The sequence below is a fragment of the Eriocheir sinensis genome, chromosome 45, assembly GCF_024679095.1.
Source record: "Eriocheir sinensis breed Jianghai 21 chromosome 45, ASM2467909v1, whole genome shotgun sequence".
NCBI lineage: Eukaryota > Metazoa > Arthropoda > Malacostraca > Decapoda > Varunidae > Eriocheir > Eriocheir sinensis.
In genome coordinates this window covers 3,618,759-3,633,493 of record NC_066553.1, presented here as the reverse complement: position 1 = coordinate 3,633,493, position 14,735 = coordinate 3,618,759, and the positions used below count along the sequence as shown (strand labels likewise).

The 14,735-nt window shown below is 45.4% G+C and overlaps 1 protein-coding gene across 1 annotated transcript in view; it reads left to right on the top strand.

Moving 5' to 3' along the window:
* Nucleotides 1-13,083, top strand: part of LOC126980789 (neuronal acetylcholine receptor subunit alpha-7-like) — a 68,419-nt gene extending 55,336 nt beyond the window's left edge. The window contains exons 8-10 of the mRNA XM_050831072.1: nt 1,568-1,654; nt 9,074-9,183; nt 12,044-13,083. Coding sequence (XP_050687029.1) covers nt 1,568-1,654; nt 9,074-9,183; nt 12,044-12,541 — 695 coding nt within the window. The 3' untranslated portion in view covers nt 12,542-13,083. The remainder of the gene's footprint in view (nt 1-1,567; nt 1,655-9,073; nt 9,184-12,043) is intronic.
* The last annotated feature ends 1,652 nt before the right edge of the window (nt 13,084-14,735 follow it).

Below are 14,735 nucleotides of genomic sequence, written 5' to 3'. Positions count from 1 at the left end.
TCCGGCACCTTTCCCTGAGCAACCCAGAGAGTTAAGCCTCACTTTGGGGGTGACGAGAGAACGTTAAATATTCATTCATATTACTCAAGAGATTATGCACAGTATTAATCTCTCTCTCTCTCTCTCTCTCTCGCCTCCAAATATTTCTGCTCATTACTTAATTCCACCTCAGTGTAGAGAAAGTTATATTAGTTTCCCCTTTGGTTGGAGGCACTGCAGGCGACGAAGCTGCACCTCGAGTAAGCCGATACTGAAGGGCGATAAGCTTACTGTTCTGTCCTCAACTGATTATCACCTACTGATGCCTAAGACTGTTGTTGAACGTCCAGGTTAACGCTGAGTGATACGAAGAAAAAGGAACAGAGGGGAGATGATCTCAATCGTTCTGCGAGCTGGCTTCTACACAACCAAGTCCGTGTCACTGTCTTACGCACAGGAGAGTTACGATGTTCTTATACCACAAAAAAAGATATATAAAAAAGAACTGACAGTAGGAAATCTCCCCTTGTGTATCAAAATGTTGTTCTGAACTCACGCAACACGATATTGTATGGATGAAGATAAAACTATGCAAACATTGGTTATTCACATCTTTGGTGCTAGGCAAATAGAATAACATAGGACCTATATAAGAAAACAATACTAATTTCGAACACGCTCAAGTGATGGGGCTGTATTCATGACAATTTTAGAAAACAAGGTGAATACACGAAGAAGAGCCGCCAGGTGCAGGGGAGGCGCTGCGTAGCCAGTGTGTGTGTACATAGAGTAAGCTGGAAGTGAGCCTGCCAAGGGATGTGAAGGAGCGCGGAGTCAAAGAGAATGTTGCAAACTCGCCCGGAATAAGTGAACGCGCAGAGTTAGTCCGTGAGAGGCGTTCCCGCTCTTTGCGATAATCTGTTCAGCGTGAGTTAGTATTTCCCAACGGCTTTACTTATTCAGTCATCAGTTATCTTCATTTGTTTTTCTATCGCTTACATTCCTTACCCTCCTAACACCATCCGTCACGCCCCTTCCCTTCCCTTCCCCGTCGCCCCCCCCCCCCCCTTTGCTTCACCTCGCCCTCCCGGGGACACAACCCTTGCCCTCACACTTGCTAATCTTGTCAAACTTCTCTTACTCGCACACATATAAATTATATTTAATTCATGGTGTAACTAATGATCTAAACACATAATATTACGGTAATTATTGAACTATTAACCTCGATTTCCCTTTGTTGTATAATGAAACTGAATGTTTATTAAAATAATATTTGCTTTCTTTCTAACCAGCAGATTCACCCGTTCCTCCCTCCCAGACATCCATTACGCTAATAACTGTCTGCCTAGGTCAGGTCTGAGGGCCGCAGCAATGCCTTAGCCGTGTGTCCGGCCCGGGCTTGCCGCGCCTCCCGAGTCTCCCACTATTACGTCAGTCTTTCCCGTGCACCAGTGCCGTCAGTCAGGTTGAGTCGCGCGCCGGCCTCCCTCAGGAAGGCGCGTGCTGCCGGCTCAGCCCGGCCGCCTCCCGCAGCCCCGGGGGGCAGCCCGCCACACCATTGACACGCCCAACTCTTCCTTTTCAGGCGTCACCATTCTGCTCTCGCTAACTGTTTTCCTAAACATAGTGACTGAAAATATTCCGGAGACATCCGATGCCGTTCCACTTATATGTATGTAAACACCCACGTAGCAAGTAGATTGTTCCACTTATCTCGACGTCTTTGACATATACGAGTCAACAATTAATTCATCACCACCATATTCCACACTTACTTCTTTACTGTTATTTTTATATTTATGTGTTCTTAGTTGTCCAATCCGTTCAGTCGTCGTTGCCACGTCACTCTAGCCATACTTCCGTTGTCACTAGTACGGTGCAGCCTTGAGACCAGTAGCTCACAGAGACGACTTAGCGGGCGCCTCGCCACCTCGCCATCACACACTGACTGGGCCACAGACTCCTGAGCAGCCATCATTACTTTTGTTTACCAGTAGACACGCAGCTCCAACACTGTAGATACTTATACGTATGATCGACAAGTTATACATGGTTGCTTTAACTTTTAGTTCTAATGAGTTACCGTTAAGTATTTGATTACTCAGTCGTGTTTTAATTTTTCTTTGGCTGAAGCAGATAATTTTACAATTAACTTTTTCGTATATTTTTCATTTAGTTTTCAGTATACAAACTCAGACTGAAGATTGCTACGAGACAAACAGTTCCGACTCACCAACATGAATGTTTCTTTTTTTGTATGTGTGAGAAAATAACGCCATTGCTCCAGGACTTCTGGGAGTGCGTGATACTTGGAGAATATTTCACAGTGACAATGCACTTTCTTATTTAAGTCTGTCCCCATATCAAGTGTTTCTCTATATGTCGCTCCCCTTGTATGGTTTTAAGCCTTACGAGTCCAAAGACCTGTACATACTAAGGAGCTCTACCACACCTGCCCACCTACTTGTTATGTCGTCTAATTAACCTGTGAATTTATCTACTCTTGCATACTCATAGAGGACAAGTGTTCTGTACTAGATGTACAACTCGTTGTTTCTTCTACACTCAAGTATATATATATATATATATATATATATATATATATATATATATATATATATATATATATATATATATATATATATATATATATATATCATAACTACTGATTATTTACCTTTTTAAGTAAATTAAGTCCTTTCAATGTTAGAAGTTGACATATGGTGTATTTTTTTCCTTTTCTTTCAGAAATCACAATCCTGCTTTCTCTGACGGTTTTCATGACTGTTGTAGCGGATAAATTGCCTCAAGTATCTGACGCTATACCATTGTTAGGTAGAGTATTCCATCTCTCATCAGAGTCATCCATTATTTTTTTCCTCCAACTGTGAGGGGGTGACCGACGCTGGGCCTTATTATCAATAATATAGTATCTTGCTGATGACACTTCACCCTACTCTTCCCTGCTTCCTTCACCGCCTTCCCCACTCCACCCCCGCCCGGCTTACACATGAAGAAGGACGGTCAAGGGTTTGCACCAGTCCCAACGCTTGTCTCCTTCGGATGACTCGTGTGGTGCTAGCAGAGGGAAGCTATTCTTTAGCGCCACAACCCACCCCTACCACCTCTTCCCGAGCCACAGCCCTGTGGCTCAGTTTCACATTGCCTCACTGCCACCCCTCCCTCCCACCCCCTCACCCCCTTGCCCCCTGTACATATGGCCCGTGAGTTTGCCACCCCCGTCACAGGTAGGCAGAGTGCCAGAGACTATACATATATACTTAACGCCGATATGGTACTATGATGGTTAATGCTGGAATGGCGTACAAAGGCATGGACGTTTTTTGTGTTTGTTGAGGCCTTAATGCCACCTCTATTCCCTCACACTCCTCTTGCTCTCTTATCATTAAGTGGCTTCCCAGCAACACTCTTTCTGAGTGATGTGACGAGATCATGCCTTGGTCAAGAGCTAACGAGGCGGAGCTTTATATATTGTATAAAGCTCTTACTCTCCCTGCGGGGAGGAGATGAGCTTTACTGGAGCCACCTGGATACAAGCTCACAAGTCGTGATCTGTGTCACGATTGCCGCAACATTTGGCCGTCGCGATGGTATGGCGCGGCACCCTGTGTCTCTTGACGGTGTTGTGGATCAAACAAAAAATAACTAGACCGCAGAGGACTCGGCCGCGCCAACGAGAGCCCGCCAGTATCCGTGGTAGTGCTGGGCCGACTGTAGCCTCGAGCAGTGCGTTCTGAAGGCCGATGGATACCATGTTACAATCAGCCCAGCGCCACCACGAACCTGCAGCTCCCGTTGGTGACGCCGGACGCCCGATGAAAGACGGAAGGGGCAGGGGCATGGCGGCGTTACCCGTCAGGGTCCTTATGGTCGAGCATCTCTTGGCAATATATCTGTGCTTCGGCCTTGAGGAGTTTGGCGGATTACTCCCTGATGCCCCAGCGCCTTCAGTCTCTCCTCAACACCCACTGACCATCCAAGGTCTGGCCAGGAGGAGGCGCGGAGGCACCTTCCACGGGGGAGGGTTAGTCAGGAACTGAAGGCGGCGCTCAGACTTCCATGAGAGCCAACGGTCCCAGCATGAGAGTGCCGCCACCCTCCTCGCGGCCAGGCCTCCGCCGCTCACACACCACGATCTGAACACACCCGCAGGCTCTCCTCTCTCTCTCTCTTCCAACCACTGCCTCTGCATTCTCAGCCAACCCTAAGTAGTTCACTCTTCCTCTCTGCGTTTCCCTCTCATCAGTTATTAGTTTCACTACTTATACTTGTTTGTCATAATTTTGTCAATATGCCCCGCCCCGATGATTTTCCTTTCAATACTTGGTCTTTCTCTTCATGACCCTTGCCCCCTCCCCCCGGTCCTCCTCAGCCCCCCAGCTTGCCCCGGGCCACTTGTCCCACACAAGTGTTTTTCTCCCTTTTTTCCGTCACCTGACTTGCTGCATTTCCCTCCTCTGATACATCTTGTTCCGCCCTTTCAAATCCTAAAATAAACGGACGTGGCTACCAGCGTCTCTCAACCTGTTAAAGGCAATCGTATCACACAGTTGGATCTTAATTATTCACCTGAGTAAATATACCTAAGTGGTGTGTCATATAAATACCAAACCTTTTCTTCTACTTTTTAATAAAAAAAAGTAAGATTTGCATCTAATTATCTCTTTACGTAAAATAATGATAATGCGTTCTTGATCATTAAATAAAAATTGTCAGATGACGCTAAAATCGTCTTGCAACACACTCCTACCAAACAACAAACATGCTACACGCACGTCAATGTTTGTGTGTCTGTGTTAAATAGTAAACTTAAGCTCTCCATACGCAGACGTTGTCTATTCTTATTACTAGCTGTGACATACTAAGTATCTGCCTCGTTTATTAATTTTGTTCTTTTCTCACCGTTTAAAACAGACGCAAATGCTTTATTCAGCTATTTGAGTACACTGATGTGTTAAATAAAAAGAGACAGCTGATAGTCATCTCCTGCTAATATCTAAATTAAATATAAAATAAATATAAATATTAAACTTTAACTCTTCAGAGTTGCCAGGTGGTATTTACAGTTAACAGACAGTCATGTTATACAAAATGTCCTTTGACTTTTTTTCTCTTTATACAAAAATAATATGTTCACAGATTCATTGTCAATTCTTTATCACTAGAGAATAGTTCACTGACTTTATATATATTCAATGACGTATGTTTTTGCCAATTCTCCAAGTATCATTCAATGTGGTCTGAATGACACTTTTTTTTTTCTTTGTCGCACTAAGACACTCTATAAACCAGCAGATAAAGCCAATAGCCGAGTAAAGCATGCCCAACAATACCAGCTTAACGTAAGACAATGATTTAACAATGCATGGGTGTGTTCTGTGCATGCTCGTAGCCACTGTTGCATGACCCGGCCTCGGTGGGCTTTGATCACGATTGTTGTGGCTGACTGAGCGCTTGCCTAGTTGATAGCTTTTATATTTATACTAAGTCATAGCGAGGTAGCAGCTGTGTCACCTCACGCCACTCCCGCATGAAAGGCGTTGGAACTAAGTTAAGTTAAATCATATAAACTCTAAGCAATAACCATAAGTTTTCATGCCACTTTTTATGTTCATTTATCCATTGCATATACTACTTAATCAAGCAGTACAAAACAAGAGCACATATCGGAACTCTCAGGCGTTGTCATGCTGGTTGGTCTGTGTGGGTCAGGCGGAGACTATATACACTGCCCTCCCATTGTTATAAGTCACGCTGGCGACGAGGGTGTGTTTGGTGCCGCGCCCTCACGCACTAACTAAATAACCGAAGTTCTGAAGCGTCGATATGTCCTCTTGCTCACAGCGAGGAGTGCCCTTCCCTCCTCTGCTCCTCTATACAGAAGATCGAAAGACTCCTCAGCCTCCTCCCAAGCCACAGATTTAGTCATTGTAAAGTTGCGTTTTACTTTTTCATGATGTGAGCGTCTGATTGTCCGGCACCAACTTATTACAGACAAGCCAACATTGGCAATACTCAGAATAAACGAATAAAAAACACGTACTAGACAGGCAGATACACACACAAAAAAAAACACCAACAACACAAAACACACATACAAACACGCACACAACACACACACACAAAAAAAAAAATCGAAGCACACAGCAACAAAAACGACATCACAAAACACATCATAACATAACACACACACACACACATACACACACACACACACACACACACACACACACACACACACACACACACACACACACACACACACACACACACACACACACACAGACACACACACACACACACACACACACACACACACACACACACACACACACAAGTCACGCCAGACAACATACGCTCTTCCAAACACCTGCGGTCATCAATCGCTCCCAGTATTCATCATGGCTGGGCTGAAGTGAGCATTCGATTCTTTTATTAAATAGAAAGTGTTGTGTGCTCACCATAATCTTAGTGTACTGACAACCATTTTGCCAACATCTAGTCTATAATATATAAAACCATTTCACTACTGCAACACGAGCACCTGTACTTTATTTACTATTACTTAATCCAGTTATCCACGGCACTAAAAGCTCCTTAATAAAGCTAACAATGGACATGAGACTCAACAAGTGTCCACGACTAGCGCCGACCGGCATAAAGCAGATCCTTGACTTGTTGCTTCTTATAGTTCCACCACCACCTCCACCACCACCGCCTCCACTCTGCCAAAATGCCCAACGAGTGTCTCCACCTCCTCCTCCATCGAGACTGTATGAGTGTGTGGTGTGTGTGTGTGTGTGTGTGTGTGTGTTGGAGAGAGAGAGAGAGAGAGAGAGAGAGAGAGAGAGAGAGAGAGAGAGAGAGAGAGAGAGAGAGAGAGAGAGAGAGAGAGAGAGAATGACATTGATAAACGCACACTTACATTGGCATCTCACGCTCGGGCAAATTAAAATTCTGAGAACCTCGATCCCGCACACCCACAGCCTCGGCGGAGTGATGAACGTTCCCACACTCGCCTCCGCGGCCCCGTGCTGTGACCCGAGGTGGCGGCGCGGGCGAGGACCACGTCTATACAAGCTGTGCCTTCTCCCTTAACGGCGCTCGATAGATAGCCAGCGTATGGTGAGCCTGTCAGTCGGCATGTTTGGGGATGCATCTCGCGGGAAAGGATCGAGGCATCACTAGGGAATTTAAAACTAATTCAATTTCGATGCCCGGCGGTTTTAAGTACATTTTCATCTTTCAGCGTGTCTCACCAGCGAGTGTTTTTTTTTTTTTTACAGTAAGGAAGCAGCTCAAGGGCAAAAGAAAATATAAACCTACCTACTTTGTCGGTGCGTGTTCTCATCACTATCGCAGAAATAAGTACGATAGATTTTCAGATGCCTTTAAATCAATCATCAGGACACCTCTCCTCCCGAAATTGACCTCTCTTTTTGGACACTCCTTTGACCTCTATTCAGGAGCAGTAAGTAGCCCTTGAACTGTCTCCTTAGCTGTAAAAATAAAATATGTCGGTTACGTGTCCAAGCCCTTCATCTTCAGGGGACAATTGTTTTTTGAATCATGGAAACGTCAATGCAGAGGATCCCTAAGCCAAGCCCATGCGCGATTTTGGACATGCATTTTTTACCCAACGTTGCCAGATTATCGTACTCAGAGCATCGTATTTACCGGTTTCTGACCCATAACTCTAGCCAAGAAACACCAATAACTAACCATTTTAACGATAACTCTATATAAAACTAGTTAATGGGATTGAGGAGACAGTTTTGGGGTTGGAAATCCGCAAATATAAGAGCCTGAACACGACCATCTGGCAACGTTGTTTTTACCTACTTAGAAGACGCTCTCACCGATTGCTCTGTTTTTATCAAGTGCTGCTCCGCCAACCCTCGCTAACCAGCACCGGTGATCATGTCCGAGGAGGAGGCACACACGATTACAATGATGGCTGAGTCTTGGGTTGGTATAATAAGACACTTTCGCTTCTTACATCAGCTATTTCTAAAGGTCAAAGAGCGGGTCAGTCGGGTTCTGAGTGTTCCTTCAGGTTAATGGTACAGAAGAAGGGTCAAACTACTTCCGGGGTCAAAAAACTACTCCTGGAAATGCCCACAACTCCTACGAAAACCTTGTCAAATATGTGTTCTTGGGCGGCGATGTGTCTTGTAATACGACCCTCGGTGTTGCGGATTGAAATATTGTCCCCCGTGGCTGAAAATATGACCCTTGCGCGGCCTTGCTCTCCCGTCCCGTTCCAGTGTGTCGCCCGAAGCTGCCTGACGACGCTAACTGCCTGCAAAACTTTCCGTGTGACGCTATCCTTACAGTTAGTCTATGGGTTCCACTTTGAGCCCACTATAAGCAGCGTTCCTAGTAGAGTAAAAAACAAATGTTATAATGATCTGAGGTATTGAATGAACCACACGTTGTCAAATAAGGACTCCACCAGTCAGTGTTTCGGCAAGGGTCCAAGTTCATACCTCAGCGCTGCTTCCGGAATAGTTTATGTTTCCCTGACGCAGGACCATGTTCCGACGCAAACTGGCGAGCATGTCCTTATTTCCTCAACCACGGACAGGCCGATGGAGGTGGTGGAAGGTCGCGGTGACTCGGTGGAAGGAGGGAGGGATGGAGGGAGGGAGGGAGGGAGGGGGAAGCACGGGCACGCAAAGAGGAATTCCACAAAAAGGATCTGCATTATGCTCCCCACCCTTTATTTACCTTTGGTCCTTTGTCACTCGCACACAAGGGTCACCTGCATCCACAAAGAGCACTGATAAATCATTAGGCTCTTTCAATGCATCCCTTTTGTACCGGATACCCACACCTGGTCCATGCTAGTCCATGTCAAATCAAATAATATTGATTTAATGTCTCCAATTTGCTTGTATTAATTTATAAACTTTCGTAATGTTTCTAAAAAGTGCTTATTACTCAAACTGTCACTATGAATCAGGCTGAGTCAATAATGGCATACTGAACTCACGGACACACACACTAACACACCCTTCAAGCCTCACCGCCCGCCTCATGCTAATCGTTCTCCCGCCCCGCCCTACAGCCACGTACTTCAACTGCATCATGTTCATGGTAGCGTCGTCTGTGGTGCTCACCGTCGTGGTTCTCAACTACCACCACCGCACGCCCAGCACCCATACCATGCCGAACTGGGTAAGTGGAGGTCTAGGACAAGACACACAAGAATCCTCCTCAAAGGAAGCTCTCAAGATGCCCCGATGGGTAAGCCAAGATGACTTGATAGCGCTTCACAGGAATGCTTTAAACCCACCCCTGTGCTTCTCCTCTACGCCTCTCCCTCACCGCTGTGTGTGGCTCTCTACTTCAGGAGAAGAAATATTGCTGAAATACTACTTGTATCCGTTTCTACTGACGCTATATTTCATCCCCTATTTTTCCATTTGTTCCTAATGTTGTCAATACTTCCACTGCAACACGGACCATCTGTCCTGCCACCCCGCTTAGCACAGCCTAGATGTCCAATACTTTAGTGGCTTTTGACTGCCCTAGGAAGAATGAGTGACCTCGACAAGGTGACGGAGTGAAATAAGGGAAGTAAGGGTTACGAGGACGGAGGGGAAGCGCGCCGAACTGAGGAGCGAATATTCGCCAGTGATCGCCACCAATCCTCTGACGGACTTACGAGCATGGTCGAGTGTTCTGCGTCGCCTGGAGAGCCAGTAAAGGAAACTATTGTTTTCTTCTTACCTGGGTAACGTATGAGGGACTGTAAAACCCACGGAATAACGTTGCAGCTTCCGCCCAGTGTCCTCCGGCATAAGAAGCTGACCTCTCCAAGGGCACTTTCCTGTAAAAAGGCAGAACAGACGCTTAGAGAAAACATCTCAAGTAAGACTATGAAGATCAGTTTAGAAAGCTTAGACTTAAGGTCTTAGGAATGTTTAACTTCAATGACTGTCTCAACTAGGTTAGGTCATGATGGCAATCACTGCACAGAGGTCATTGGGCAAACTCTTGGAAAGTAAAATATTATTATAATCATTTTTGTTTCTAATTGAAGAAAATACTCAGTCAATTGATCGATGTGGAGATCAAGGTAAGGTCAAACAAAAAGCAGACCGAAAATTATTAAAAAAAAACATTTCAAATTAAAAAACAATTATATTTCAGTTCACAATCATAATAGTGATTTTTCTACACCAGAACATTGCATAAATTGAATTAAGAGGTAATCCTAGGTTTAGCTGCAATTCTTGTTAGAAAACTGAAGATGAGGCAGCTTCCCGATAGGCAGAAAAAAACACATTCTTGTTCAGCGCAATCAAGCGTTTCACTGAGTAACAATGATGCAAGCGTTTCACTGAGTAACAATGATGAATGCAACACAGTTTCGCGCCTGGCTTGATTTTCAATTTGCCAAACGTGTGTTATTACCACGAAATTGACAGAAGTCATGATGACAACAGCTGAACACATGTGAGAATATGTAACCAAAAAGCTCGTCAAGTACACAGTCAACAGGCTCATAAAAGTACTTCGTCAACAGGTTTATAATAAAGACACGCCTTCTTTAGACGCAGACTTTTTGCAGGAGTCAACAGATAATATATGTCTCAGTGTAGTAAACACTAGGAATCACCAATACAATAGAAATGTAAAGTTATCAAGTGTTTTCGTTGACACAAATATTACGCATTTATGATATAATAACCTAAGGAGCCAGACCGAGGCTTGTAGCAACCTTGATCCACAACGTAATATAAAAGACAGTAGTCCAGTAGTGGTTCGTGAACGTCCCCAGTTTCCCTTCATCTTTTTAATAATACCTAAATTGTGAAGGAAAGAAGTTACTACACGCTTCTCACTTTTATTTTTCCCTTCGTTCCCTGATCAAACAAAAACAACAACAAAGACTGTGCCGTGAGGGAGAACCCACACCTCACTGGCCACGACTCCCTCCCCCACAAAGGTTTCTTATTTTCTCTCTCCTTGACATTTATTTTGTTAGACGAACGAGTAGTATACTGTGTTCCAGCCACCCGCCCTTGACTCCACCCGCTGGGGCTGTCCTCTCATCCATGACATGTCCTGCCGTGGTCCTGACGCAGTGGTAGTCGCATGTCTGTTGTCTGGCCACGTGTTACCTTGAGTGTGCCGCCCGTGCCACGAGACTCTCATTCCCTAGTTGTTGAGCCTTGACATGCCCTCAGTAGCTCGTCGGTGTCCACCATGTCCTGTCTCACTCATCTGTAGTGTTTTACCTAACAATTTTCATTCATAGATATCTAGATGTTCGTCTATTTATTTACTTAGTTGTGTTATACATTAAAAGCAAAAGGCTCACTAACAGAAAGCCTTCATGCCAAATCTCTAAATTATTTGTTTCTTAAAAATGTTTTGCACGACCTTTGTGTTACTTGAAAAAGTTGCTCTTAACCAAATAAACGAAAATAAACAAAAAAAATATCAAATAACTCCAAGTGCCCCAACGACGCGAGCTGGTAAACAACTTAACAGATAAACCTGACTAAACGAGGGAGCTCATCCACAAAGCTAGTCGGGAGAAGCGTCACTTTACCGAGGCGCCACACGCACTCGTTCTTCCCCAGTGGTGTCGAGTATCGCGTGGGTTCCTGCTACATCAACGCACTTGTAAAAGAGGTTTGCGACAGTGCCATGCAGGCCAAAAGAAAGGAGAGCTCTAGAGAGACAGAGGGAGCTCTTGCATCACATCGGGGGGTCTGGTGTGTCTGTTCTGACGCAGCTGCTCCGACGATCACCCTCACAGGAGGCATCGCTCTAAGAACTTGCCTCATTACTACAAACTTAGCTTCTCCAGAACGATGACTAGGAAAGTTAGAAGTGCATAAGAGGCATCAAGAAATAAAGGTTCTTAAAACAAGAAACCTAACACGTTTATTATAAAAGGAACGACTTAAACAGTGTTCATAAACTTAATACACTTTAGCCTTAGTTGAGCATATGCTGGACATAATGACACACACTTCACTGCTGCAGGGACTGACCCGCTGGGCTGACCTTCTCCCCCCAGATCCGGTGCGTGCTGCTGCAGTGGCTGCCTTGGATCCTGCGCATGGACCGTCCGGGTAAGAAGATCACGCGCAAGACCATCATGATGAACAACAAGATGCGGGAGCTGGAGTTGAAGGAACGCTCGTCCAAGTCGCTGCTGGCCAACGTGCTGGACATTGATGACGACATCCGGCAGATCCAGGCGATGGGCAGCGGAACGCCCTCCCACAACGGGGGGTATCCGCGCCTCGTGGGCAGGTCCTACGAGGAGGGGGGACCCATCGTCACGCCTCACACCTCGTTCTGCTTCAACAAGACCAGGGAGCTTCAGAACATCCTGCGCGAGCTTCGGTACATCACCAACAAGATGAGGTGCGACGAGGAGGTCCACGAGATCGAAGTGGACTGGAAATTCGCGGCCATGGTGGTGGACCGGTTTTGCCTCATCACCTTCACCACGTACACCGTCATCTCCACCGTCGTCGTCATCCTCTCGGCGCCACATATCATTTCATAGGCATAAGACGGTATACATAAATAAATAAATAAATAAAAATGATGTTATGATATATAATGTTGTAATAGGCAAAATGACTTTTCTAATTAGGAAAAAAATTATTTTGATACCAAGTCAATAATAACATTAGAGAAATCAGATCTAATTTTGCCTTTATTGTGCGTTGAAGGGTTACGTTTTCCCACGAACGGTAGACGGAACGTCCGACGCAGCCGCCGCACGCAATTAGTAAGACTGAGGGAGGAATCACGCACTCAACGCTGCACGCAAACTCGTTCCGTTGACAGACGCGCCGCCCATCAGACACCGTATTCATCACTACAAAAAAATAAATAAATATACGCAAATTGAATGATGTCCACACCATACGGTAGATAGTGAAAGACAAATGTTATAACGATAAACTTGCGCAGAATAATAACCAAAGGCTAAAACGTAGGAATCGCGTTGTCTTGTGAGTGACCAGCGGTGAGAAGGTGCGGTCACGAGCCAAAGGATTGCCAAAAAAAGATGAAACTACGGACAGGCAGCGTACGGACGGACGGGTGTGGCGTGGGGGGGTGGGGGGGACGTGACGGGGACAAGGGTGAGGGGGTGAAGTGGGGAGGTGTGACGACCCTCCTCAGGAGAGAGAGAGAGAGAGAGAGAGAGAGAGATAATTTTTAGTGATATGATACTTTTCCTCAAAACAGTATTACGCACTGTTATTACCATTATTTCAGTTATGATCATTAGCAATAGCATTTCAACAATTATAACTATATATATATATATATATATATATATATATATATATATATATATATATATATATATATATATATATATATATATATATATATATATATATATATATATATATATATATATTATTATTATTATTATTATTATTATTATTATTATTATTATTATTATTATCGTGTATCATTGAGTGTGTGTGTGTGTGTGTGTGTGTGTGTGTGTGTGTGTGTGTGTGTGTGTGTGTGTGTGTGTGTGTGTGTGTGTGTGTGTGTGTGTGTGTGTGTGTGTGCCCGCGCGCGCACGTCCGCCACGTGTATGACGTCGTTGCCACATTCAGGACATTGCTCCAGTCAAAGCAGCGTCCCTCCGTCAGTCAACTCCACCACCACCACCACCATCACTGCCCCGGCCAAGGCACGCCGCGCCGGGCGCCGCGCTGCTTCTCCAGTTCATGTGTACAATAATCTTAGGGTGGCCATCAAGCAGAGGAGGAGGTGTGTCCTTCCCGGCCTCTGGGAGCCTTCTCACCGCTGGTCCGCACACTCGAGCGACGGACGCGGCGTGACGAGTGAAGTAGCCTTGAGAGCTGACGCGTTAGCTTCTTGGCGCCACCCGGTGCAGGACGTGGAGGCCCCGCGCGCCCCACGGGCCCGGCGGGCGGCTCCTGCTGTCCCTTTTTGCTCATATGAAGAAAGACGTCGCTATAGGCGACTACTATAACCTTTCTTTTCGTAGAGCGAATGCCCAGTCTCCTGGACTGGCATAGTGTACATAGCTTAGTCTCGTTGAGTCCCGTAGAGCCCGGCCCGCCCTCAGCCACGATGGTTTACGGTAGTCACCTCGTTCCTCATGAACCACACGTTGTTACCGACACACCACGTCCTCTTGGTTCACGGCTCAGTCATAATCGTTCGCTTCGTTACTAGACATCATCCGAGAGCAGCAGAACGCTGCTCCCTTTTATTTGGGGGTCCTGAAAACATACCGTTGATTGTAACCGAAAATAGGTCATAGTTGTTTTCTTTTATTCATTAATAAACGATAAGTAATCTTCCCATTCTAGAAAGGTAGACGAGTACCGTACCCGACGTGCAGGTGTGTGACCCGACAATCAGGAGACGAGACCATTCGTGAACAGTCCCAATTACACGACACAAACAAAACAGTGTTTGCTCTCTCTCTCTCTCTCTCTCTCTCTCTCTCTCTCTCTCTCTCTCTCTCTCTCTCTCTCTCTCTCTCTCTCTCTCTCTCTCTCTCTCTCTCTCTCTCTCTCTCTCTCTCTCTCTCTCTCTCTTTCAAATCACTTGATGAAACACAATCCCTATACTAAGTATTCTGGCCAAATATGAACATTTACATCAGTGGGAAAATGTCACGTCATGACACTTACAACAGAAGTAAACAAAGACACTCGTATACAACCCCACACTGAGGTAGCCAGACACAAGCATTC